Source organism: Equus asinus, chromosome 3 (genome assembly GCF_041296235.1).
Source record: "Equus asinus isolate D_3611 breed Donkey chromosome 3, EquAss-T2T_v2, whole genome shotgun sequence".
NCBI classification, from domain to species: domain Eukaryota; kingdom Metazoa; phylum Chordata; class Mammalia; order Perissodactyla; family Equidae; genus Equus; species Equus asinus.
In genome coordinates this window covers 43883907-43911506 of record NC_091792.1, presented here as the reverse complement: position 1 = coordinate 43911506, position 27600 = coordinate 43883907, and the positions used below count along the sequence as shown (strand labels likewise).

Here is a 27600-nt window from a genome sequence, read left to right as displayed (position 1 = left end):
ATAGATCCACACTCGGGATCCAAATCAGTAAACCCTGGGCCGCCAAAGCGGAATGTGTGAACTTAACTGCTGTGCCACGAGGCCCGCCCCTGCATTTTATATCGCTTTTATCATCACTTGAAAATATGTTTCAATTATCCCAATAATTCTCTATGGTTTCCAAAAGTTCACAAAAGCTGTATTTTCAAATAGCCATGCAAAGAGTAGGAAGAGAAAAAGCAAATATTTGGTTAAGTATTATTTAGGCATAACTGTTCAAGACAATCTTATAATTGGTTAGTATTCTCTATAGCCAAACAAATGCTATGTAATTTATTTTAATTGCATTATATTAATACAAATAATATTTAAAAGTATAGTATGACAAAGAAATTTGATGGATAGCCTACCTTCAAATATTTATGTTACACTAAATAAATTCTAAGTGAGAAGGGCAAAAGTCAACTAAAAAGCTATCCAGAAAGAAAGAATAAAGAAAATGGAGAAGGGCAAATCCTCTAAGTAAGAATAGCTAACAATTTCCCAGATCGTAAAGAAGAATTTGTTTTCAAACTGAATAGTGAGTAAGATAGGGGGAAAAAAAAGCCCATCTATGCACATCACTGTGAAATTTTAGGAGACTAAAGATAAAGAAGATTCTGAAAGTTTCCAAAAAGGAAACAATAAATTCACAAACAAACAACAGACTTTTCAACAACATGTGATGATAGAAAATAAGTGTGTTATTTCTTCCAAGTAATAAGGAAATGTGACTTTCATCCTAGAAATCAATATCCAGCAAAGTCTTACATATCTATATCTATCTACCCATATATGTATCTATCTAGAGAGAGAAAATGAACAGTTTTATCATTTTAAGAAAAATTTTTAAAACAATTATAAGTAATAAAAACAGATTTAAAGCATATGAAGAAATAAGCCAAGAATTAGAAAGATATATGGTCGCCCACAAAAGGACAGTGCCATCCCAGGATGCCAGTTGTACAGGAGGCTCAGGAGCAAGTCAACCTAGACTGCATAAGGAGGAGGGAAGGAAGTCCTTGGAAAGACTAGAATTCATGAACTAGATATATGATAGTAAGAGCCTACAAATATATTAAAGTCACATAATGAAGAGGAAATTTGGGAATTTCAAATATCCAGGAAAGAAAAAAAGCTGTAAAGGGGAAACACAATCATAGTGCAGTACCGGGCTCTGCCATGAAAAATAGTCAAACAGCTATATATAATTATGCAAATAATACTTACTGATTTTCAGCTTTCAGAATAAACCTACATATTTACAAAGCGTATATGTATGTAAGACCAGTTACAAATACAGAGTAGACTGTAAATATTCTCAATCTTGACTCAAAAATCTTAACTCAGAAGATAGGCAGTTGAAAGATAACATCTATAACTGCTGAAATAATATGGATTCAAGTATATTAATGCAAATTATAATGAAAAACAATACAAAAATATAATTAATGCTATAATTATGTTATTAATATAGAGTTAACCACTAGAAGAATGAAAGAAATGGTTGAAAGTGCTCATCTCTAGGGAGAGAGACTAGAGATATGTAAGGATAGGCAGAGGCGAGTTGTTTTCCATTCTGTCTTTCTATGTTATGAGAAATTTTAGACATGTGCAGATATGTTGGAGGGGAAAAATTCCAAAAACAAGCATCTTCAAAACAATACTTAAAAAAAAATCCCATACAAAATTGAAAGGAAAAATAATAAACTAAGGCAAAAAATTAAATCGGTTTTGATTGGCAAAGGGGTCATATCTGTTGTAGACATTACCAATATTCAGCAATATGCAGTCCTGGAAGCAAGGACAATCAGTCTCCACTCCCTTGAAGTTGGACGCGGCCGTGCGAATAGCTCTAAACAATGAAATGGAAGCTGAAGTGGCATGGTCTGCATCCTGGCCGAAGCATTTAATCGCTGGATGTGCAACTCCCTAGTCCATCCTCCCCAACCACGGGGATCTTGGATAAATAACTCATGCAACTCAATGGGAAAAAAAATCCCAAGATGGCAATGAAAACTGGGCAAAAGATCATAATAAACAATTTGTGAAAGAAGAAACATAAATGTGTGATAGATATTAAAAACGACTTTATATAACAAAAAGGATTTTTTTAGCTATCAAATATATAAAAACATTTAAAAGTAGTAATGATGCTGAGGGTCTGTGGGATTAGACTCTTCATAGCCTTTTAATAAGATTATAAATTAGCATGGATTTCCTTACTGCGTATCAGAAATACTTAACTAACTGCTCCCCAGCCTTTGATCCAATAATAATATTACAGTCATCAAAAATGAGGAAAAATACATATACGGGATATTCATTTGCAGCAATATTTTATAATGGACAAAAGGATTCAAACAAAACCTGTAAAAATAGAAGATGGTTAATTGAAGTATGGGGATTTATTACAAAGCTACGAAAATTAAGTTTACAAAAGGCTTTATTGCCTCCAAAAATGTTTCAGGTATGACATTAAGTACAAAAGCACTGGAAAAGAACACACGTCAATATTAACAAGTGAATATTTCTTGGGTAAAATTAGTGATGATTTTTATTTTCTTCTGTGGTTTCCAAATTTTCTACCTTAATATGTTACTTTTATAGTTAGAAAAAATGCTCTAATCAGAGCTTCAGAAAGTTTTTATATTAATTTTGGGGGAACATTTAAATAAACATGTCCTGAATTAGATTCAACTCAGAAACACTACGATGTACGAGAGCCTTGAAAAAAACTCAGAAATAAACAAAAATGAACAGAGACAAATAAGATTAAAGGGCGCATTAAAATCTGAATTTGCCAAAGAAAATTAAAAGTAAATGGAAAGCTACTTCAAACTTGGAGGTTTTAAATCAAAACAAAAATTTGTTATGACATATATTAATATCCTTTTAGACACAAGTGAAAGTAAGGCGAAAGAAAAGCAGGAGTAACCCTTTGAAAGAGAACGGGGTCTGTGTTGCATGGAGTCTTTGGGAAAGTCTCTCTCCTTGGTCTCTCTCCACCCTGCTCCATTATGGCACCAGAACTACACTATGTACACCCGTTAGCAGTCCATCATGCATCTTTCGTAGAGCGGCATCAAATGGCTTTTTCTTACTCATTTTCTTCTGTCTTTATGAGTTCAGTAAGAAACAAGACTAAGCCAATATTTGCAAAATATTTTATTCTTTAAAAAATGTTAGCATGAAAAATTATTAACACTGCAGTTCAGCCGATGTAAATTTTTTATTTTCACCCAGGTAAAGTTTTTCTATTCATCAAAAGATATATTAAAACATAGATGACTAGAGTCTTGAAGAAATTTAATAAAATACATTTTATAAAATCACCACCTTGAAAGTTAAAATATTTCCATTTTAATGATTACAGAAAAGGAATGTGTTAGCAAACGAACTCCAGGGCCGCATTAAGTTCAGAGTACCACAAAATGCAGTGGTTGAAGATTTATAAATTGCCCTGATGTTTGGCCAAAAATACACAGTGCATGTTATTCACCATAAAGCAAACTGAAAGTATTTATTGATACAAGTAACATTTTAGCATTTTTTTTAGAATTTCAGCTTAAATCTGATTTATAATGTAAATAGCTTGATATTTGGCTTTAGAGAGAACACATAAGTTTTTAAGACGAATTGAGGATGAAGCTATATATTAGTTAATAAAACCGTGAGTACCTGAATTCCTTTAGCTTCCTTTATTGCACATGGATTGTGGTTTTTAGATTTAATACTCTATTTGTGAACACATATGGATTGTTACACTGAACTATGTTCAAAGTGATATTCAAAAACCAAGTGGTAATCATAACCCATTACTTAAACCTTGGTATAGGTTAAGAAATACACAAAACGCAGTGCATTTAAGTGATATTAGTGCTGTGACACAAGCCAAAAAGTATAACAAAATCCTTTATTTATCCCTCTGGGCTCAGTTAATGTTCAAAATCTGACATCCTCTTTTATTGATCTGAGAGCCCAGTGACACAAAAGCACAATTTATAAGAGCCCAGCTCAGGAAACAAGCATCCTGTATAACTTCACGTGCCTTTGCCTATAATAGAATTTTAATCTTGCTTATTTCATTTTCTGGGTAAATTCCCTGTTTGTTTTTATCTTCCTGAGGAACTATCTACTCAAGAAGAAATTCTAATGGCCTTTCAAATCAATGAGGAATAAAAGAATTTTTTTTCACATATGTTGTAACAATTGGCTAACCTTAGGAAGGAAAAAATAAAGCTGCAGCCCTACTTTAGTATTTATCCCAAACAAATCCAGATGAATCAAGGATTCATTCTGAATCATGAAAGCAAACTAGGATGGATATTAAATACAGGGATGAGCAGGGGTTTTTTCTTTAAATAACCTTGAGTGAGAAAAATCTTTCTGAGTAAGGCACAAAAATCCTAGAGCAATAATATAAACAATTTCTAAATTTGACTAAATAAAATTTAAGAACACATGTATTCTTCAAATTTACGAACTGAAGTCATAATTTTAAAAAATCAAGAACAGGTTAAAAGGAAAGCAAAAATCTGAGTAAAATAGCTGCAACACACATCAAAGTGTGTGTTACCTCAATGTATGTACGGATAAGTAATAAACAGACCCACAACCCAATAGAACACTGGCAAAGCTATGAATAGGTGTGTGAGCGTGCACACAGACACACACACACACACACACAGAAATGCAAATAATGTGTTAAGAAACCTTTCACATCAAAACACTGTAAATTTAAGTAGTGAAATACCAATGGCAAAGCTTTAAAAAGTTTAATATTGTACACTACTAGTGAAAGTAGGTGGAAACAGGCACACTCATACACTGTAAGTAGGACTGTAAATTGATATACCTTTTTTGAATATTTAGTAACATTTCAAATGCAAACACCTTTTGCCTCAGTTATTCCACACACAGGAGTCTATTCTGCAAACTTGTGAAGATGTCAACGGGTCAACCAACTGCCAGCAAGATACAGACAACTGATCACAGAGAAGTCACAGTGAATCTGTCCCATGTTTACTGTCACCCTATTCATGGGAAATATCTACCATCATTTTTATTTGCTTAGATATATTAATGGTGGAAGTAGTAATGGAACAGGATCAGATATTCACACTTAATGCTAGGTAGAATCTACATCTTTTTAACTTGTATGTGATTTTCAGTTCTTACTGTTTATCTGTTGGATTTTAGGGAGAGGGTTTGTGGGTGAAGAACACACTAAAATCCTTGTAAAATGTGCATATTTACCAGTTTTTTTAAAATGATAAAACAAAAGCCTAGTCTCTAGTATTAGCTTGAATGGCTGTATTAAAGAAACTTACTGGAAAATTTCATGGCGAGCTATGTCAGTTCTCCTTAGCTCCCTTCTCTTCCATACATCTAAAAGCAGGACGTTAAGTATAATGTGTCTAATATGCACTCAGAAGCATTGGAATCACTGAAATTAGCAATATTAATCACTATATTATATTGAGCAACTCTTATCATTTAAATCTAACAATTACATTAGGAGGCAGCTATTGTAATGACTCTCATTTTTCAGGGGAGGAAACAGGGTTAGAAAGTTTAACTGATATAGACAAAGCCACAAAACTAGTAAATGTTGGAGCCATAATTACAAACCACGTCTGCTTATTTTAATATACTAGCTGCATTGCCACAAGAGCTTGGGAAAAGACACAAGCCCAGGAAGCCGCAGACTGGTTTTCTAGGCGAGAGCTCCTCCACAAATTTACAGTAGCTTAGAACAAATCACTTAAGTTTCTGTTTTCTCATCTAGAAATGGGTATAACAGTAATTTCATCTATCCTATAAACTTTACAGCACTAGAGTGAAGACTAAACAGATATAAAAGTGTTTTGAAAAGATAAAAGTTATACATAAATATAAAGCTATCAAATATATAAGCTCTCGAAGGCAAGAATTTCCAGTTTTTTCTCCTCCATCGCTCTGAGCATCCTGTTTAGTTCACAGCAAAGGGCTGAGGTACAGGGAAGAAGGGAATATTTGGATCATTTATGAGAAACTCCTTAAGGCATTTATTTTCTCATTTAAACCCCAATAATATTATCAGGCATGATGAGGAAATAGTCTCATCTTACAAAGAGAAAAAAAAATACCTTGTATCATAAAGTTATTACTCATATTCCAACTCATATTTGCCTGATTCCAAAGCCTGTGTTCTCTTGACTGCTTTTCATTTAAATAAATACAATTTAATTAAGTGAAATACAACATTAGGAATCTGTAATATGCACAGTTAGACAATGTGTTGAGATATCTTAATTATGTGCTTGAAAGATCTACCAGGGATAAAAGGGTTCCAAATTGTTCAACATCCTAAATGTAAGTGATATTCAACAAAAGGAACAATGTACCACTACTCAAGTTTCAGCATCTCAGCTTTTAAAAATCATTCTCATATTTTAGTGCATAAATGCAACTTTAAGTAGCCTATGTGTTTTATTTTGTTAGTCTCTTCTTGGTCACCAAATAGCATATGTCCTGCCATGGTATACAAACAGTAGAAAAAGATCCCAACAAGAAAATGGAAATGCGTTTTTCTTTGTCCTCTGCCTCTCATAGCAAGTGCTTATCAAAACTATTCAAAGATCTTAACACAGAAAGTAATGATAAAAGTTCACTCATTTCCGTGCACTTAGGCCAAACACTATACATGGTGTTTTATGCCTATTGTATATCTTCAAAATAATCCTATAATGTATGATTCCCTTTTACAAAGGTGGAAACTGAGACTTAGCTAGATTAAACAACTTGTCCAATGTCACACATCTAAGAGTAGGACTAGAATTCAGTTCCAAGTTCTGACTCTTAACCAACGCTTTTCTGTCTCCCAGGGTATCAGGGCTGCAAACTGCAAAGAATCAAAAAGTTCTTTATTTTCATAGATAAAACACATGTATTTCATCATTAAGATGATAATCCTTGATTTGTCTGTGTTCTGAGATATGAAGATGAAGCTTTATGGTCCTTCCCATCAAAGAACTAAAACTATGTAGCTCCTTGATATTCCCTCTGAATTGTTGCCTTTGTTCCTAAAATTTCTTCTCCATATGTAAATTAATAATAACACTGTAAACTAGTAAAAGCTAAAAAAGAGGTAAAACAAATAAAGCTATAAATTGTGAAAGTGCTTGGGAATTATAAAGCTCATTATCTCCATTTCACACATAAACTGCAACAAGATTGAAATTTTTCAATTCCTCACAAACAAGATAAGACATGAATAAAGAAAAACAATCATGATTTAAGTTGAAATGTATCTTTCAAGAAAAACTAGCATAACACACACCTTTCCTACCACCCCTAGAGATCATCACTTCCAGAATTTTCTTTGCCAAAGGCTGGAGATAAGGAGAGAGGCTTTTTTTGTAAAAGGGAAGTACTCCTCCCGCTCTATAATTGTAGAAGCTATTTCTGTATTAGCTAGATCATTGAAATCTGATAGTCCCTTTAAATATCTGTAATTCACAATAAATAATTTCCATTAAGCCCTTGAGGAATACATTTAAAATGTCCCAAATTAGTACCACTAAGATGTATCTGACATTTCCAAATATATTGACCAAACTGATCACCCTACGCTTTATAATCCTCAATCTTCAGATTGAAACTACTCACTGTGTCCTGCATTCCAGTCCCAAATTGTCCTGTAATAATTTTTTAATTAACTTTATGACAAAAAAATTACATATTGCTCTAGAATTATCATTACTTTTGTTAAATATTCTTCTGAGACATCCTAATATATCTTTAAATATATCTAAGATTGTTAAAAATAGTATTTAGATGTTAAAGAAATAGAATATATCATCACTAGGTAACATAAACATAAAAGACAAATTTTTCTGTGTTCTCCTGATGAAGCTTGTCAGCATTTGTCAAGCTGTTGGTGAGCTGCTACACATCTCAGGTACCCCAAGCAGGAGATAAAGTTTATTATGACAGAACATGCCCCTCGTAAATTAAAAGTCCAATGTATGTTTTATATTACATATTTTTATCTACAATGTTTTGCAAAACTTTTCAGTCAAGATTTCACCTCATAATTGTCGAGGATGACTTTTTTACCAGCCCAGGATAATAAAGTGCCTAAAATTGGTGTTTTGGCCCAAGAAGGATGCATAATGCCTTTTTTCCTTCTTGTCTCCCTCTGGAAGTAGTTAACAGTTTCTACTTGTCAAAGGAAGTATTACAATAAGAATTCACTGTTTTATAGTAGCTCATTGCTAGAGGTGAAGAAGACTGACCACAGACATGCAAACTAAGCAATCATCAAGTCAAAGAGAAGCTTAAATGAAAAGAAAAAGAAAAAAAAAGAACTCCCGGTTCCAAATTCCTACTGCCCTGCCTAGTATACCAAGTTAACGCTGCCTCGTGGAGTCTGTCCTGCTTGTCCACCGCCTCTTCCCACACTTTAAGAAATCTGACAATTTCAATCTGCAGTAAAGAAAAAGAAATATTTTTTTTCCCTTTGGCCTGAAAAAATTTATTTCAAAATGCTCGTTCTATTCTTTTACTGTTGCATAAGAAATTTAAAAAAATACATAATCAAATTGTTAACATACTCTTACTGCAATAGACTGAATACTAATGCTCAGGAAATTGTGAAGTGAATACTAAATCTGAACAGAATAGTATTTTAATGCAAAACAATGTCAGCTGCAAAAGGTTTATGGACTGAGAAAACCTTTTCTTATATCAAATTATGTAACGAGTTTTAATTAAATTTAGGCTGAAGTTAGAAATGATTGACTAAGCCCATATTCTGTTATAGGGATAAAGAATCAGGTAATACTTTACCATATTTTAATAATAAGCATAGAGTATACTCAGTTTACATAAACATATTTCTATCATTTCCATCAATATAACTGGATATTTAGAAAGATTAGACTAAAAATATTTGCATTGAAGGGGTACCTGAGGTTCACCAAAATTCAGAGCAAAAGTATCAGAAGACCATATTAACACCATAGTATTTATAGTTGGAAATTAATTTTACATGATGGATAAATAATCTCCATAGAAATATGATGCCCTATTTATAAAGCACTTTAGACAAACAAAAATTTAGACATTTCTCAATTCAACCCAGTTTGTGCTCATATTTTAAATACTGAAATAATTCAGAAAAAAAGTACACATTAACATGACATATCCATAAATAAAACATATAAAATTATAAAGTCAAATTCTGAATAACAATCCAAATAATAAAACTATGAGGAGTATATATGTCAATTGTTTGGCAAATATAAAGAGATATGAAAATTAAAACAAACTAAAAAACTACCTATCCATAAATTCTCCTTCTATAATGACACCTATATCTCCCAAACCTATTTGTTCTACTCAGTCAAAGGCATTTATACATGTCAAGACTCTAAATTTTAAACCTATTTTCAACCTTAAACTAGAAATTAGCAATAAGCATTCTGGATGAATTTTTTCAATAATATGTTAATTTATGTATGAAAAATGAGACTCTATAATAAGGAGTTGAAGGGGTTTTTTGCTGAAGCAAATTATCAATAGAATGAAAATAGGCAAAAGCTACATTATTGGAAAACAAGTCCTAAAGATAGACTGCTGGTACCAAAAAAAGAAAAAAAAGAGGCATGCATATAAAAAGTCACACACATATGTGCAAATATTAGAGCAATTGAGCCATGATAAGAAACAGTGACCATGAACTTCTCATTCAAAGATATCTTCTAAAAGAAAAAAAAATTTGTAATTCAATACTTTTTTTAAAATTTGCACTAAATGAATTAACACAGAAAACTGTAGTATATAATATTCTTGGGGTGGGACTAAAACAATTTTGTGGCCATTGAAGGAATGTGTACAGTCTCATCTTGTGGAAAATCCAAAACAGAAATGGAAGCTGGGCACTCTCATCACCAAAGGGGTTCTAATAATGGAGTCTTGTATTTCAACCACGTGCAACATGGCTTTTGCATCATCCTAACAGCATTTATAAATCTTCTTGAAAATGTCTATTGTACATATTTTCAGCAAATAATTTTAACATATAGCAATGTAGCTTTAGGAATAAAATAGCTTTGATTATATCTAGCTTGTAGGTGAAAATGAAAAATATATTACACCTTTATCTAACTAGAATTTGAGGCAGGTACTAAGTTAATTGTTTCTTTTGAAATCCAACTGTAGAGCAAAAGCAAAATTCTGACTCTAAAAAGTGTAATTCTATAATAAGAAAATTTTCTATAATATTAAATGTGTTTAAGAGATAAATAAGCATTAAGTGTTTCAATGCACTAGGAAGTGGATTAGGGTTTGTGAAACATAGAAAAATAATAATAGCATGATCCTGCCTTCAAGAAGGTAACATTTTCATTCTCCAACTTAATTCTAAAATGTTTTCATTCTATAAAATTATCGAAACTGACAAAATACTTTAAATTGAATAGTGCCAAAAAATAATAGGTGTTAGACTGCTAATCAACACCGCTGTGAGAACCACATTCATTTTTCATCCAAATTAGTAAAATCCACTTTGATTGATGTTTGAAAAGTTTAAAATCGTGGGTGATTTCGAAATTTTCACTTTGAATTCAACAATTAATTTTCCTTTTGCAGTGAAAAGCCATAGTCATGTGAGAGGTCTGGCAACTAGTTATTCAGATCATTAGAAAAAATCTCAGAAATTTTGACTGAAAATTGCCATAATAAAAGAGCTAGCATGTTCATCCTATCTGAGGAATCTCCAATAGAATCTAGTTTAAGAAACAACGGAAATATAATTTACCCAGTGGTCATTAACATCCCAATAAAATATTTAAATCTAATGCCAGATTTTAGCTCTGTGTAATGTATTTTCTGCTCACTTAAAAAAAAAAAAAGATAGTTCTCTATTTCAGTCTAGATTTTATTTCCTGTAACAGCATTTGCTTTACAGACTCAGTACTTCTATTGACTTTTTTTAAAAAGGGAGAAGGAGTGAAGAAAATTAAGAGGTACTAACTTCCAGTCATAAAATAAGTAAGTCGCGGGGATGTAACGTACAGCGTAGGAAATACAGTCAACAATATTGTAAGAACTTTGCATGGTGACCGACGGTTACTAGTCTCCTGAGGCTGATGACTATGTTGTTCACCTGAAACTAATACAATCTTGTATGTCAACTATATTCCAATAAAAAATATTTAAGAATAAAAATAAATAATTTAAAAATAAAAACTGAAAAAAATTAAAGTGGCGAAGAAGAAGCAGGAAGAGGGAAAGAAGTGGGGAAAATAACGCATACTCTTTGAAAACTCAGTTATATAGCAACAACATGCTGGAACAATTAGGAAACAACTGCTCTTTTTCAGCCTTCTGTAAAATTTTGGGGGATCCAGAAAGTTTGAAAGTTTGTAAAGTGTCATTGGAAGAGAGCAGGAGACGATGTGAGACTGGGCATGAATCAGCATTGTACTGTCGTAATGTTACAGTGTAATGACCCTACGACTTTAAAGGTTTCATGTGGAGCAGAAATGCTCCATGCCTCTTGAGTCACCAGGTTAACGCCTGCAAGACCTCAAAAAGGGATAGCATCCCAACACATTCTTATTAATATTAAGCCCCTATAGTTTCATACGGTAATTTTTATTTACAGTAATTTTTATTTTATTCTCTTTTCCTAAAACAGAACATTTCAACCAATGCCATTCTTTGATTTCTGTTTAGCACAACGTATTATTTTCTTGAAATTCTCCCAAGATAAGTGAAGTATAAAAATGTGCAAAAATCCAATGACAAGCAAAGTACTCTTACACATAAAGAGCTATTTATTTCTGTGTAACCTCCAATTGAATGTAACCGAATGTTAATATCACCAGGTTGTAAGGTATGGAATTCTGGTGCATGTGTTCATGGTTTTCTTCACACCATGAATTCCTATCATTGCTTAACAGCATTCAAGTTGATTCTGGTTTTATGAAATGTTTGTATATCTTGAAGTAAGTAACTCCAGGTTTTAGCAATTATCTCAACAAAAATGGCAAAATACAATAGCTCAGCCAATCTATATCTACTTGCAATCTATAATTATAACTCTAACTGTACATATTATATACTTACACATATGTGTGTACATATATACACATACACACATGGAATTGCATTCATATAAAGTGTAATAAAGGTTTAGCAAATATCAATTAATTTTATGAACACAGATAAACAATTTCAATAATTAATAACTAAAATTCAATGATAAGAAATACACCTTAAAAATGGTATCTGGAGAATCAAGGTTAAAAAGCTAAAAAAATATAATTTCAGAATTCTCTCTCTTCCGAGAGCATTTACAATCAGTGCTTTTCTAAACGTCTTTATGAATCAAGTTTACAAGGATATTTAAGACAATCTAAAAAACAAAATCGAAACTTGTCTTTTTTTAAAAAGCACTGGGAGTTATTTTTCAAACAGTAATTTTGTGAATTTTTTCAAAGTAGATGTTTATATTTTTTCAATTTCTCTAAATAAATTTGTTTACAATGTTTCAAAAGGTATTCAGTGTGCGCAACAGTTTTATGAAAGAACAATATTTTCTCCAACATCTCCATCTGCTGGCTTAGAGAAAAAGTAGATTTTTATCTGCTGTTTCTTTAAATTGAATATTTTCATTATTTTTTATGGAATTGAAATATAAAATTATTAAATTATTTTTAAATAGACTAATAGCTATTTGTTAAAGTCATTCATAAAAAGAAATACAAAAATTTTGAAAAGGAAATTTAATATTGAATATTTTTAATTCTGAAAACCTACTAGATCAAATATTCATGTTTATAGCCTGTTTAGACAGTTTTATTTTAAAAATTAAAGTTTATTAAAGCACAACATTAACATTTATTAAAATTTTTGGAATGTAAAAATATTTAGTATTTTCCTAAAATCCGCTGATTGATTTTGTGAAACTATATACAATATGTGGTGTATGCACATATGGAATGTCAAATTTATTATTTTCACAAAAATTGAGTTCCTGTAATAAATTCCTTTGGTATAAGAACTATTAGAATATCTTCACATTCTCATACTGAAGTTCTTAGAGAGCACCACAGTGGTCGGTGCACACCGACCTACAAGTTGGTGTCAAGGCCTACAAGGCTTTGAAAACTATTCAAAAGATCATAGAGGGAAAAGATTACCCAAAACATGAATTACTGTGAAAAAAGCATTCATATATTCTCTGACAACTAGAAAGGCACTCAATAAATATTGAAGGAAGGGAAGGTAGAAGGGACAGAGGAAGGAGGGAAGGAAGGAAGGAAAGGAGGGAGGTTTGAAAAAGGAAAGGAGGGGGCAGGGAGGAAGGAATCCTTGAGGCCCATCACTGGTTTCAACTGTTGAACACATCAGATGCTAACCATTTTTTTTTTTTTCTGGTTTTAGGGTTTCTATTTTCTGATATTGAAAGCTTGTGTTTGAATGGCCTTCAGAAAAAAAAAGAAAAGAAAAAACCTTAACATTATCTCTAGCTAAGAAGAAAGAGAAGAGGAAAGGAAAGTGGGAGGGTAAGGGAAAAAAAGCGGGAGGGAGAGAGAGAGAGAGAAAGAAATTGGAAATCTGTCTTTATTTCCTCAGGTACCCATGGAAACAAATGGGAACAAATAGGTACTTTCATTACCCACTGTGACTGTGAAAGAGAAGGATGTGGGAGTTCAGTGCAATGCACACTCATTTTACCCAGTTCAGAAGATAACGATTTTACTTCGTTTGCATAACCTTAACCCATTCATGGATCTTGCTGGATCCTTAAATCAATGTCAATCTCGGCATTTCCAGATAAGTTTCTTTATCTCAGAAATAAAATTAAATTAGTAAACTAATATCTTTTCTATTTTGAAATTATATCATTAAGGTATAAAACTCCACTTTCTTCATATATAAATTTAACCCTATGGGATTTTTGTGGTTTAGGAGGAAGAATAAGCTACTCTATGAACATTGATTGAAGAGACATATTTTAATAATAGATTTAAAGTGTAGAATTCCTTAAATTTCTGGAAGAAATGGGAGCGTTTTCGTTTTAGCCCTCAATATATTTGATGCTGCTGCTTCCACTTCATATAGGAAAGAATCATAGACTCCTTTGAATGAAAAGGCAAGAAAACAAAGGCTAAGCATTGGAGAAAAACCTTGAGCAGGACTCAAATCATCAAGATTCATCTTGGCATTTGATATTAGAGATTTCCATCCATTTTTTGACTGTTGACTTTCTGATTGTAGTTTACGTAAGCAGCTCCTCTCTCTCTGTCTGGAAAGAGTTAAAACTAATTTTATATTTTCTATTGCCCGTGGCAAAAAAAAAAAGGAAAAATGAAGAGGGATAAAAACACTCCACCTCATTTTACCATCTCTAGATCGTGAAATTCCTAAAGGAATGAAGAAACTGAGACACAAAGATGTTAAGTGATTTGCCCAGTCAATGAGTCAATGTCAACTCCAGAAAATTCTACCCAAGGAGTCTCTCTTCTTAGCAGTGCCTCACTAGTTCTCTTTAGCAATCAGTAAGATTACTTATAACAAATGCCATGATTTTGAATGCCCGTGATGGAAAACTGAAAATGCATTCAGTTCCTCAGCATAATTTGTTTTAGTGTCCCAGAATAATAATCCACGAAGGAGTAATTTTGGGATCTGGAAATACGTACATTTTTATTTCACCTTCATTTTCTGAGAAAAACAAAAAATCTGTGCAAAATGAAGATTTGATTTTCCCAGTTTCTCAGAACTGTGGACGAATTAAATTGTGGGTTTTTTTTAATGTGCTCATCACATAGATATATTCATCCTGTAAAAATTCATGGAGTTATATATGTGTTTAATATACGTACATTTTATTTTATGAAAAAATAAATCTATTCAAAAGCATTGAGACCAAGGATCTAAACTAGTTAGCAAACCTAAACTAACCATAATCTTTGATCTTTACAAAGCCACCAACACAGTCATTCAACATTTGTTGGAATCAAGGAATATTCATTTTGTTCAGTGAACATATCTGTTATTTTCTCAGTCAGACCCTCTCATTTTCACCAGTGAGTGAACTCCTCAATGATCAACCATTTTCAAAACGTATAGCTGTGAGTTACTTTCACCCCATTTTTAAAGTCTACATAGTTCCAATAACCATAGTCTTGGCTTAGGTTCATTACTTTTCAGAGCATTTGCACACTAGTATACAATTAGATACTTAGCACAGTTGTATGTCCAACTCATAATTCAGGGAAAAATTGGAAACTTGATATCAAATTAAATGAATAAATCCAGTAGGCAAATAGGTCAAGCAGAAAAGCCTTCAAAAATGAAACGACAGCGGTTTCTTTGTACGTATATATATGTACTAAAATTTTCCAGCGTATCTTATACTCTTTTATGGAGATTTCTTTAAAGCTGCAAATCCACTTTAAGGATCTCTCTCTCTCTCTCTCCACGCCCCCTACCCGTTTCTTTTCTGACTTAGTATCCAACATTTGAAGAAAACATGTAACACTGAAACCTTCTTAAAAACCTATATAAACAATGGAATTCTAGGCATCTAATACGACCAGGATACAGCCCCTGTTCTACCAAAGAAAACTGTTTCTTTACTTCACTCATCCGGGTGACAGTAGTTTCAACACGAGTTGATGATGTTCCTGATATTATGATCAAGCTAACCCATCCAATATATGATTAAGGCTTAATATGGGGAAGTGGGATGGCAACCAGTTGTCTGTCTAATCTGGGAACCCTGCAGTTGGGCATTTTCTGTGGTAATTTTCCGCTAGCTCCTTTACACTGTAGTCAAAGTGGGAGATGAGCCATCTGCAAATCCCCCCCTGCCCCCAAAATTGTTAACTACGAAATTAAAAACTGAGAACATCAAGGCAGGAAAGAACCACCCCAACCCAGCCGGCAGGAAATGATGGCAGCTGCCGGGAAGAGGGCAGGAAGGCACTGGGGGTGGGGGGGGCGGGCTGCACTGCCCACGCCGGCGCGTGGTGGGAGCGCCGGGACAAGAGCGGGCGAGCCTTTCCGGGGACCCTTTCAGAGTCTTCAATTGCTTGGATTCTATGACTTTGTCTGAAGCCTTCACAGAGCTTCATCGCGTGTCCCGGAACACTGCGCAGGGTGAGAGGGCTAATATGGATAACTGCAAAGACTAAAATGGCTGATCAGTGACTTCTTCAGATTTTCAAACTCGGCCCGATCCAATTGCTTTCGGGTCCTTTTCCTCTCGCTGCCTTGGCTGGAGCCCCGCTACCTGAGAACAAAGCGCGCCGGCCGGCGAGCTGACAGCGGCGCTCGGGGCTCAATCGCCCCCTTCAACTTCGGCTGAGGTTCCACGGAGCAACGAGAAACGGACAGCGCCCGCCCGCCGCCCCTCCGCCCAGCCAGCCCCGGCCTGCGTCAGCCTCGCTCCTCGCCGCGCCGCGCCCCTCGTGTGGGCGTTATGTAACAGCCCCGCGGAGCCCAACTCCAGAACCATTTTAACAACTTGTCCCATCGAGACGGAGAATACATGGCTCTCGGGGTCGTAGAGTGAGTCTGTGCTGAGCCCGCAGATCTAAACCCGGGGCCGCAGGCGAGGTCTGCAGCTGCCGGGGCAGACAGCCGGGCTCCGGCAGTTCCCCGTGGGATCTAACCAACAGCCCGACCATGCGCCCTGGGGAACAGCGTGTTCTCTGTGCGCAGGGTGTCACCAGGCACGCAAGGTGGAAAGAATGGGGGTGGGAGGGCTTCTCTTGAAGCACTCAAGATAAGCGAGAACTCCCTGAACCTAACGAAGCGCCCCCAGCTCCAACCTGCCCCCCACCTCCCTAGTGCGCACACTCCTCAATGCCTTCGCTCGCCACCCCTCAGCCAGCGGGGGTCCCAGAGATTGCAGCCACTTTCTCCCTACGCCGTCACACGCACGCGCGTGTGCAGTCACTCACACCCACACACCGACACACAGAAACACACACCACCCGGCACTCACACTCGCTGGCTTTCCGCGTGCGGCACCCGAAAGGCATGAATATTCATTACTTACAAGCATTGGTGACTGCGAAGCTGTTTGCTACCTCCAAATTGTCGATGTGGGGTGTCAGTCTGAACTCCGAAGTGGAAAACTGAACCATCCCTACCCGAAATGCACTGTATTCCTGATCGGCGCCCCTGGGAAACAGCCCCCCTGCAAAGAACAAACACCAAGCAGGAGAACAGTGTCACTGCCGGGAGAGAAAAGAGGACAGCCCGCTAGCGCCCAACAGCCCTGGAGTCTTGCATTCACGCTAATTTGCCGAATAAACACATCAACAGACTCGGACCGCGGGGGGTCGAACATCCCAATGGTAGCCAAGGGGTCAAGACACAGATGAGTCTGAGGGCAAGGCAGGTGGCCAGACACGTTCTCCTTTCTCGTAATCACAAGCGTTGCATTCAGACCCCTACAGAATCTGAACCAACGGGAAAATGTTGTTAAAGCAGAATTAATAAATGGGGGGGGGGGTCAGAAATGAGGAGATCTTTTCCTCTATTGTATCAAAGACATAGTATTTTCCTTTTGCCTCATCCTAAGAAAAACATGTATATTCTAGGCAGTTTAAATCTGGAATGCAGTCAAGGTATGACATAAGTCTACATGACATGAATTAATTTGACCACTATGAACAAAGATTACCACCAAATTATGCACAATTCAAAAGCAGAGCACAAAGGGTACCTACCTATCTGTATGCTGTTAGAAGAGACACCAAAAATCAGTCCCCATAAAACAGGAGAAAGGAGGACAGATATATGCATAATCTTTTGCATTTCCAAGAAAAGTAGAGCATCCACAAAACACCCTTATTTTTTTTTCCTTTTCTTCCCCTTCCTTCTTTGGCCGTTTTTCTCAGCAAATTAGATCCTCTGCATTTTGAGACAGCAATTTAGCACCAAGCTGCTAAAAACCTGAAGTGGAGGCAGAAGAATTCCTATTTCCCAGGTCCTGCTGGTGGCTGCTGATGCCCTGCGCCCTGTCCCTGCTCCCGAAGTCCGGAGGACTGGCTGGATGCAGTTTTCAGCGGAGCTGCCGCTGTGGTCTCAGTGTCTTGGAATATTCAGCACCTTCCCATGCACTCACACACACTCACCCTCTCTCGCGCTCTCCTCTCCCTCTCTCCCCTCTTTCTCACACACGCGCGCGCGCGCGCACACACACACACACATACACACGCAAGTCACAGAGAGGGGCAGGCAGCCCCGGGCGCGCGTGCGCGACTCGCAGCAGGCGGCAGGCGCGCGCGTCCACCCCTCCCCAGCCCCGCACCCCGCACCGGGTTCTGCCGGGGTTGCGTCGCGTGCGCGGCGTTGGGAAAGAGCAGCTCAGAGTCGGGCAGCGGCTATCCCTCGGCGAGACCTCGGGTCTCGCGAGCTGTCGCGCCCACTGAGCCCTTCTGCCTTTCAGCACCGGGGACAGCGCCCCGCTCCCAGCCTGGCGCTACCTCTGTGCCGCCGCTACAGCTGCCACCGAGATGCTCCAGCCTGGACCAAATGCAGCAAAGCTGATTTCCGGCTGCTATGCAGGAGAAGCGGAATGGCTAATTGTTGTTGGCAGTGAAGCATTCTCTCACCAGACCCTGCTGTTTTACGTTAAAAGTAATTTTGATTTTTATCTTCTATAGCCTGTGAAAACCCACCTAGCTATACAGAAACGCTGCTATCCATCGCACCCAACCCAGCCAAAAAACAAACAAGCAAACAAAATACCCATGGAAGAATGTTCCAAAAGTGTGAACTTTAGCTAAATGTGATGTAGCCAGGATCCAGGAAAAACCCAAAATGCTATCTTTTAAGGCTAAAGCTGCAAAGGAAAAGATCGAGATTGAATCTTTGAAATACTTTGCATGGAAATCCCATCTTTAAATGTGTTCCATTGGCCTGTGATGTCAACTTGCCGAGCCAGCTCTGTGCGGGTCTCTCTCGCAGGCTTCACTGCAGACTCCCTCCCGTAGTAGAGACATGTGGACTTGGCTCCTTAGAAGCCTTTCATACGGATTGAAAGCAGAAGCCTTCGTTTCAGGGAAAGCTTTGTAGGAGAAAGAAATTAGAAGATGAAGCAAGTCTAGAAAGGCCACTGAGCTGCAGAATCTTTCCCAGAGACTTAGTCAGAAATCGGATACTCCATCGCGTTTTTGCCGTGAGTTTTGAAAAAGCACTGCCCAAAGAAAGTAGGCTAAGCTCTCATTACTCTGAACCCACAAGGTTGAGACCACTGGGAGAAAAGAGATGAGATTAGGGATTAAAAGTTTGTAGGAAGGGAGTTGGTGGGGAGGATCGAAGACTGGATTTACCCTTGTGGACGTTATATACTTCACACTACTTGCCAAGCGGATGCCCGAGAACCTGCTCTAGCAATTCCCTCTGCTGCCTCAGAAATTCCTCCCTAGGTTTTATGGCTTTTGTGGCTTAAACAAAGAATAAAGGAAGATGAGTACAAGGGACTGTTTCTAGGAAGCAGGAGACTGAAGCCCAGAATACTAAAGAATTAACTTGCTAATATTGCAGACTGCCAAGAGACTCAGCCTGTCATGCTGTCTTCCTGTGCAATTGTCAATTAATTCATTTCTGAAGGCTCCTTGATTGACTGTATTATCTAATGCTTGCCCCTTCATCACTCTTGGCCTCAATTTCCACATTTTAAAAATGAGAAAGATGAACAAAGTGGGCTCAATAGCTATCAAATCCTATAATCCTGTGATCTCAAGTGATCTTCTCGTTTTTGATTTTCGATGTGTATTTGTAAGCCAGCAAGTGAAAATATCTATAATCTATTACTAAGCTTATATACTACAGGTAAAAATACCTTTCAATTTTAGTACCAAGAATTTATTTCAGTCTTCTAATAAATACTTTATTCCACAAGAAAAGCTTCGATTTCATACAAAGGAACTTGAAATGAAAGAAGAGAGTGAGAGAGTAAGAGAGAGCAAAAGAGAGAGAATGAGAAAGCGAGAGAAAGAGAGAGGAGCTTAAATGTGGAGAAACAGTGATGTTTAAAGTGTGTCAATGTAAATTGAATTTTTTTCCTAAAAAAGGATGTTTCAAAAACTATTTTCATCTTAATCTATTCCAAAGTCAAGGGCAAAGATGAGCTCAAAATTGACTAAATTACATTCTATAAAAACCAAATGAAATGAAATAAGAACTTGCCGAATCATAGAGCATTTTCCCTAGTAAATAATATGTAAGAATTCACGGGAAATATTACTGTTAAGTGACCAATTATAATTCATATATAAAATGGAATAAAAATTTTAGTAAACATTACTTGTAATTCAACAGCTATTTTATTAATGTGTCTTTCACAAGGTAGTTATGTATGTACCTTTCACAACACATCTGAATATAATTCCTGCAATATTAGCATGATTATATTAACATTATATTCATGGAGCTTTTTATTTATATAGCTTATATTTTTCAAGCATAGAATACTGTCAATATAAAGGTCATAAGTTTAAATTGACTGAAATAAATCATTATGCAAATAAATGAAAGATACTGGAATTTATTTTTTAATGTTTAGAAACTTCTTGTTTCAAGAATATATCTCAAAATAATGAATAATAAAATCAATTTTGAAAATTTCAAAACTACTAGGACTACAGTTGAATAGAATAATGTTCTCTAAGAAACAGAATTTGCTATTTTCTGCCCTCTGCTGTTCAATTTTGGTAATGATCTAAAACAGAGGTATTGTTTCTGAAGCAAGAATGTTACAGTAAAAAATGGAAGAAATAAAAGTATTATCCACCCTATCATTTGTCTGTTTGCCTGATTGGTTGTTACTGTTGCTGTTTTGTGTGTGTGTTTAAATATAACTTTTAGCATTAAGGCTAGAAATAAGTATTATATGTAAAAAATTTCAATTTCTGTTTTACTCAATCTTTGTTTCAATATAGAAAACAATAATTTTCCTTTTAAATCTGCTTTAAAATGCTTAAGGATTTTAAATATGCTTACCCAGCCCATGCAGTTTTAATTTGTGACCCATAATGGAAAGTCAGTGTGTGTGTGATCGGGGGGGGGGGGATAATTTTGAAATGACTGGCAGAGCAAATTTTAGCTGACTTCATTATCAAAGTTAGATTATATATGTTAGTGCTACAGTTCCTAGTGATGCAGTCTAGTGAAAGTGAAAATCATTGCCTCTCTTCCTGTTGATCCTCTGAAACTGTGAAAATGTGGGCCGACTGAAAGGCGTGGATTCAATTCAGCATTAGAAAGAAACGAGAGTCCATGCTAGTTTCAGCAGAAGATAGCAAAGTTAGAAGTTCCTGCAGAAGAAACACCCAGGTTCCAAACATGAGACACTATTGGCTGAGATATAGAGCAAACAAAAAAACAAAGGAATAGAAAACATGATGATTTTAATCACTCAGGGCTATTAATAGAAAGGGATATTCATTCTGGGGAGTTTTAATTCTTTTATTAAGGTAAAGAATAATGTTAATATAAAGAATTATTCAGATTGAGACAATATTGATTATTCCTTCTTTTTGTGCAGCAAAATTTTAAATTGTTGATTCAATAAGATCAATTACATGGACCAAAACATATATCTAAAGTTAGGCTTTTGTACTTTTTTTTATGAATTTAGAATGAAGTCCAAAAATGGAAAAAACAAAGTAGGGTTTTCGTTTTAGGTTGTTTAAGGGCTTTGTATAGATTTTAATTAATTTTACTCCATTAGATAGCAATCCTGTACCAGAAACACTTATTGGAAAACATTGTTTCAAAGGATTAATTAATTCAACAAAAGATAGGAGACTACTATATTCCAAGTAATGTGCTTGATACAGTGGATAAAAAGATGGAAACAGCAGAAGCCTTCTTCAACAAGTTCCCAGACTTCATTCAAGTAAGCAAATGATTAAGACCATGTGAGAAGGGCAATAAGAAATGAAACAAATAGACATACGATTAAGATAATATAATGAAGCAAAGAAAAATCTGTTCTATACATTGTATCTCGGAGCTCAGGGAAGAGGAGAGTCACCAAAGACTGGCACCTGAACTGAGTCAAGTAGAGGTTAGCTAGGCAAGGGTTGGGATGTAACTAAGGAGAACACTTCATTATTTTTATTTTATTTTTAAGCTTTATTAAAGTATAATTGACAAATAAAATAGTAAGATATTTAAAGTGTACAATGTGATTATTTGATATATATATTTGTGAAAGGATTACCACTGTTGAGTTAATTAACAGATCCATCCCGTCACATATTCACCCTTTTTTTTGTTTGTGAGGACATTAATGTTTTACCCTTTTAGCAAATTCTAATTATACAATACATTATTATCAGCTATGGTCACCAGGTTATACATTAGATCCTCAGAACTTATTCACCTTATAACCGAAAGTTTGTCTCCTTTTACCAACCTCTCCCTATTTTCCCCACCCCTCAGCCCCAGGCAACCACTTTTCTATAAGTTTGACTTTTTATATTTGTTTTAGATTCAACATATAAGTGCTACCATGCAATATTTGTCTTTCTCTCTCTGGCTTATTTCACTTAGCATAATGCCCTCTAGGTCCATCCATAATGAGGCGGAATAATATTCCATTGTATATATATAAATATATACCACATTTTCTTGATCCGTTCATGCACTGACAGACACTTAGTGGTTTCCATACTTTAGCTATTGTGATTAAGGCTCCAATGAACATGGGAGTACAGATAGCTTATCGAGATAATAGATTCATTTCCTTTGGATATATACCCAGATGTGGGACTGCCAGATCGTATGGTAGCTCTATTTTTATCTTAAGGAAGCTCTACACTGTTTTCCATAGTGCTGTATCAATTTACATTCCCACCAGCAGTATATAGAGGTTCCCTTTACTCCACATCTAGCCAGCATTTGTTATCTCTTGTCTTTTTAATAATAGCAGTCCTAAAAGGTAGTAGGTGATAGCTCATTATGGTTTTGATTTGCATTTCCCTGGTGATTACTGATAATGAGCACCTTTTCATGTACCAGTTGGGTCTTTGTACGTCTCCTTTGGAACAATGTCTATTAAGGTCCTTGGTCATTTTTTAATCAGGTTATGTGTGCTTTCTTGCTATTGGAATGAACAAGTTCCTTATATATTTTGGATAATAACCCCTTATCAAATATATCATTTGCAAATATTTTCTCCCTTTCTATAGGCTGTCGTTTCATTTTGTTGATGGCTTCCTTTGCTGTGCAGAGGCTTTTTGGTTTGATGTAGGCCCACTTGTTTATTTTTGCTTTTGGTGTCAAATCCAAAAAATTCATTGCAGAGACTGATGTCAAGGAGATTATCCCCTTTGTTTAGTCCTAGGAGTTTTATCATTTCAGGTATCGTGTTCAAGTCTTTAATCCATTTTGAGTTGACTTTTGTGTATAGTGTAAGAATGGGGTCCATTTTCATTCATTTGGCGTGTAGCAATCTGATTTTCCCAACACCGTTTATTGAGGAGACTATGCTTCTCTATTCTATATTCTTGGTTCCTTTGCCAAAAATTAATTAACCATATATATGGGGGTTTATTTCTGGGCTCTCTATTCTGTTCCATGGATCTATGTACCTGTTTTTAATGCCAATATCATACTATTTTGATCGCTATAGCTTCATAATATAATTTGAAATCGGAAAGTATGCTGTCTCCATCTTACTTCTTCTTTCTTAAATATTTTTGGCTACTCATGGCCTTTTGTGGTTTCATAGAAATTTTAGGACTGTTTTTCTATTTCTGTGGAAAATGCCATTGGAATTTTGATAGAGATTGCATTGAATCTGTAGATTGCTTCTGGTAGTATGGTTATTTTAACAATATTAATTCTTCCAATGCATGAGCACAGAATAATTTTCCATTTATTTGTGTCTTCTTCAATTTCTTTTATCAATGTTTTATAATATTCAGTGTATAGTATTTTATTCTTTTTGATGCTATTGTAATTGGGATTTTTTTCTTAATTTCTCTTTCTGATAGTTCATTGTCAGTATATAGAAGTGCAACTGATTTTTATACACAGTCATGTGCTGCATAACAACATTTCAGTCTAAGACAGACAGCCCATACACAGTGGTCTCATAAGATTATAATGGAGCTGAAAAATTCCTATTGCCTAGTGACATCATAGCCATCATAACACTGCAATACAATGCATTACTGATATGTTTGTGGTGATACTGGTGTAAACAAACCTACCGCACTGCCAGTTGTATAAAGTATAGCACAAACAATTATGTATAGTACATAACACTTGATAATGATAACAAACTACTATGTTACTGATTTATGTATTTACTATACTATACTTTTTATCATTATTTTAAAGTGTACTCTTTCTACTCATAAAAAAATTTTTCTGTAAAACAGTATGCCATGTTAAGCCGGCAGCAGCCTTGTAAATCTTGTGTGTACCACATTTCTTGATTGCATCATTTTCTCTAGTGCTTGATTTAATTTCATGTTGTTTTCTTCATTGTGTCCCCTAAGCAACGAAAAACACTGCTAACATTGCCAGTAAGAGGTTATGTCAAGTGATTAACCTGAAAACGAATTAAAAGTGATTAAAGACTACAAAGGTGGAAAATCAGTGATGGTTATTGCTCACCAGTCAGGCGTGTCCCATTCCACCAGAGCTATGATTTGAAGCACAAGAACAAAGTGATGGAAGCTGTTAAAGAATATACTTCATTGAAGACAACGAGACAAACTAAAATTTGAAAAAGACCTGTATCGGACATGGAGGAAATTCCATGACCTGGAATGAAGACCAGACACAGAAGCATATCCCTCTCAGCACCGTGACAATCATGGCCAAAGCATAACGTTTGTTTGTGCTGTTGAAAGAAAAGGCTGGGCCCAACTATGATGTTGAATTTACTGCTAGCTCTGGGTAGTTTAAAGGATTCAAGAATCATTATTCATTATACAAAGTGAAAGTGAATGGGGAATCTGTGAGTGCTGATATGAAGGATACTGAAGAATTTTTGGAAACTGTAGATAAGCTGATTGTGGAGGAAAATTACTTGTCAGAGCAAATATTCAATATGGATGAAAGCTACCTACTCTGGAAAAGGATGCCTGAAAGGCCTTTCATACATCAAGAGACCAAGTCAATGCCAGGTTTCAAGATCTTTAAGGACAGGATAAGAGTCTTGCTTGGGGCAATGTTTCAGGCTACACACTGAAACCTTTTGTGATCTGGCACACTGAGAACCCAAGGGCTTTCAAGCATATCAATGAGCACACAGGAGCAATGGAAATTCATGGATGACCCAGCTTCTCTTCCATGATGCCCTCCTGAATTGCTGTGCCAGCCAAATGGAGAACTATTTGGAGAATTACATACCTTTTAAGATTTTGCTTATTGTTGATAATGTTCCCAGACATCCTCCTTCTGTTGGTGATCCCCATCTCAATATCAAGATGGTTTTTCTCCCTCCAAACGCCACCTCTTTGATCCAACCAGCAGATCAGGGAGTCATAGCAGCTTTTAAGGCCTTCTCCCTGAGGAGGACCTTTGCCCAAGCTATTGCGGCAATTGGGGAAGACAGCGAGAAGACACTGATTCAATTCTGGAAGGACTACAACATCTATGACTGCATCAAGAGCATTGCTTGGGCTTGGGGTGGTGAGTAGTATCTGGAAGAAGACTCTCAAGTGGTTCACCCATGACTTCAAAAGACTTGCCAAGGACGAGCAGGTTGCAAAAAGCAACAAGGCTGTGGTTGAGATGGCAAACAACTTTAACCTGGGTGTGGGTGAGGATGACATTGAGGAGCTCCTAATGTACTTCCTGAGGAATTGACTAATGAGGAAATGCTGAAACTGGAACGGGCACACATAGCTGAAGAAGAGGCAAGAGAAAAGGAAACTGCAGGAGAAGAAAAAGAAGAAGAACCCCCAAGAAAATTCATAGCAAAGGGTTTAGCAGAAGCTTTTGCAGACCTCAACAAGCTCCTTAAAACATTTGAAAACATGGATCCACAACACCAAAAGGTTTTTATTAATGAAGAGGAATGTTCATGGTGCATTATCTGCTTATTATCAAGTCTATGATTAAAAAAAAAAAAAGAAACCAAGAAAACCACCATAGACATGTTTTTTTCTGAAAAGAGTGACACCTCCAGGCAGATCCCTCATAAAGTATTTTAGAAGAAGGCATTCTTATCATATGAGATGACAGCTTCATGCACATTATTGCCCCTGATGAACTTCTAGGAGGACAAGATGTGTAGGTGGAAGACAGTGATATTTGTGATCCTGACCCTGTGTGGGTCTAGGCTAATCTGTGTTTTTGTGTCTTAGTCTTTAACAAAGAAGTTTAAAAAGGAAAAATAAAGTGAAAAATTTTAATACTAGGAAAAAGCTTATAGAAAAATACAAGGAAAGAAAATATTTTTCTGCAGCTGTACAATGTGTTTGTATTTTAAGCTAAATGTTATTACAAAAGACTCAAAAAGTTTTTAAAAAATTTAAAGTTTATAAAGTAAAAAGTTATAGTAAGTTAAATTTATTATTGAAGAAACAAAAATATTTTTTATAAATACAGTGTAGCCTAAGTGTAGAATGTTTATAAAGTCTACAGTAGTGCACAGTGATGTCCTGGGCCTTCACATTCACTCCCCACTCTCTCACTGACTCACCCAGAACAACTTCCATTCCTGTAAGCCACATTCACGGTAAGATCCCTATAAAGGTGTGCCATTTTTCATTTTTTATACTCTATTTTTACTGGACCCTCTCTATGTTTAGATATGTTTAGATATACAAATACTTAACATTGTATTACAATTGCCTAGAGTATTCATATAGTAACATGCTGTACAGGCTTATAGCTTCAGAGCAATAGGCTACACCATATCGCCTAGGTGTGTAGTAGGATACACCATCTAGGTTTGTGTAAGTACACTCTATGATGTTCGCATGACAAAATTGTCTAATGACACCTTTCTCAGAATGTATCCCCATCATTAAGCAATGCACAACTGTATTGATTTTGTATCCTGCGAATTTACTAAGTTTGTTTATTAGTTCTAACAGTTTTTTGGTGTAGTCCTTAGGATTTTCTGTGTACAATATTAAGTCATCTGCAAAGAGAGACAATTTTACTTCTTCCTTTTCATTTGGACGACTTTTATTTATTTTTCCTCCCCAATTGCTCTAACTAGAACTTCCCAGAACTACGTTGAATAAACGTGGAAAGAGTGGACATCCTTGTCTTGTTCCTGATCTTAGAGGAAAAGCTTTCAGCTTTTCATGATTAAGCATGATGTTAGCTGTCAGCTTGTCATATATGGCCCTTATTTGCTGTGGTTCTTTCCCTCTATACCTGGTTTGTTGAGAGTTTTTACCATGAAAGGATATTTTGTCAAATGCTTTTTCTACATCTATTGAGATGATCATATGATTTTTATCTTTAATTTTGTTAATGTGATATATCACATTGATTGATTTGCAGATATTGAACCATCCTTGCATACCTGGAATAAATTCCACTTGATCATAGTGTATGATCCTTTTGATGTACTGTTGA

At 35.8% G+C, this 27600-nt stretch overlaps 1 protein-coding gene across 8 annotated transcripts in view; it reads right to left on the bottom strand.

Moving 5' to 3' along the window:
* GRIA2 (glutamate ionotropic receptor AMPA type subunit 2) overlaps positions 1-18434 on the bottom strand; it is a 143031-nt gene extending 124597 nt beyond the window's left edge. For 6 of the 8 annotated variants that reach the window (XR_011501975.1, XM_014844113.3, XM_070504965.1 and 3 more), the window contains exons 1-2: positions 17763-18305; positions 17087-17227 (exon numbers count right to left, since the gene is read on the bottom strand). Coding sequence is in view for 7 of the 8 variants with exons in the window: in XM_014844113.3 (XP_014699599.3) it covers positions 17087-17227; positions 17763-17850 (229 nt within the window). In the remaining variant the exon portion in view is untranslated. Of the gene's footprint in view, positions 1-17086; positions 17228-17762 lie in introns of all 8 variants that reach the window. The other 2 variants (XM_070504963.1, XM_070504962.1) reach the window with 2 other exon arrangements.
* Positions 18435-27600: the final 9166 nt, after the last annotated feature.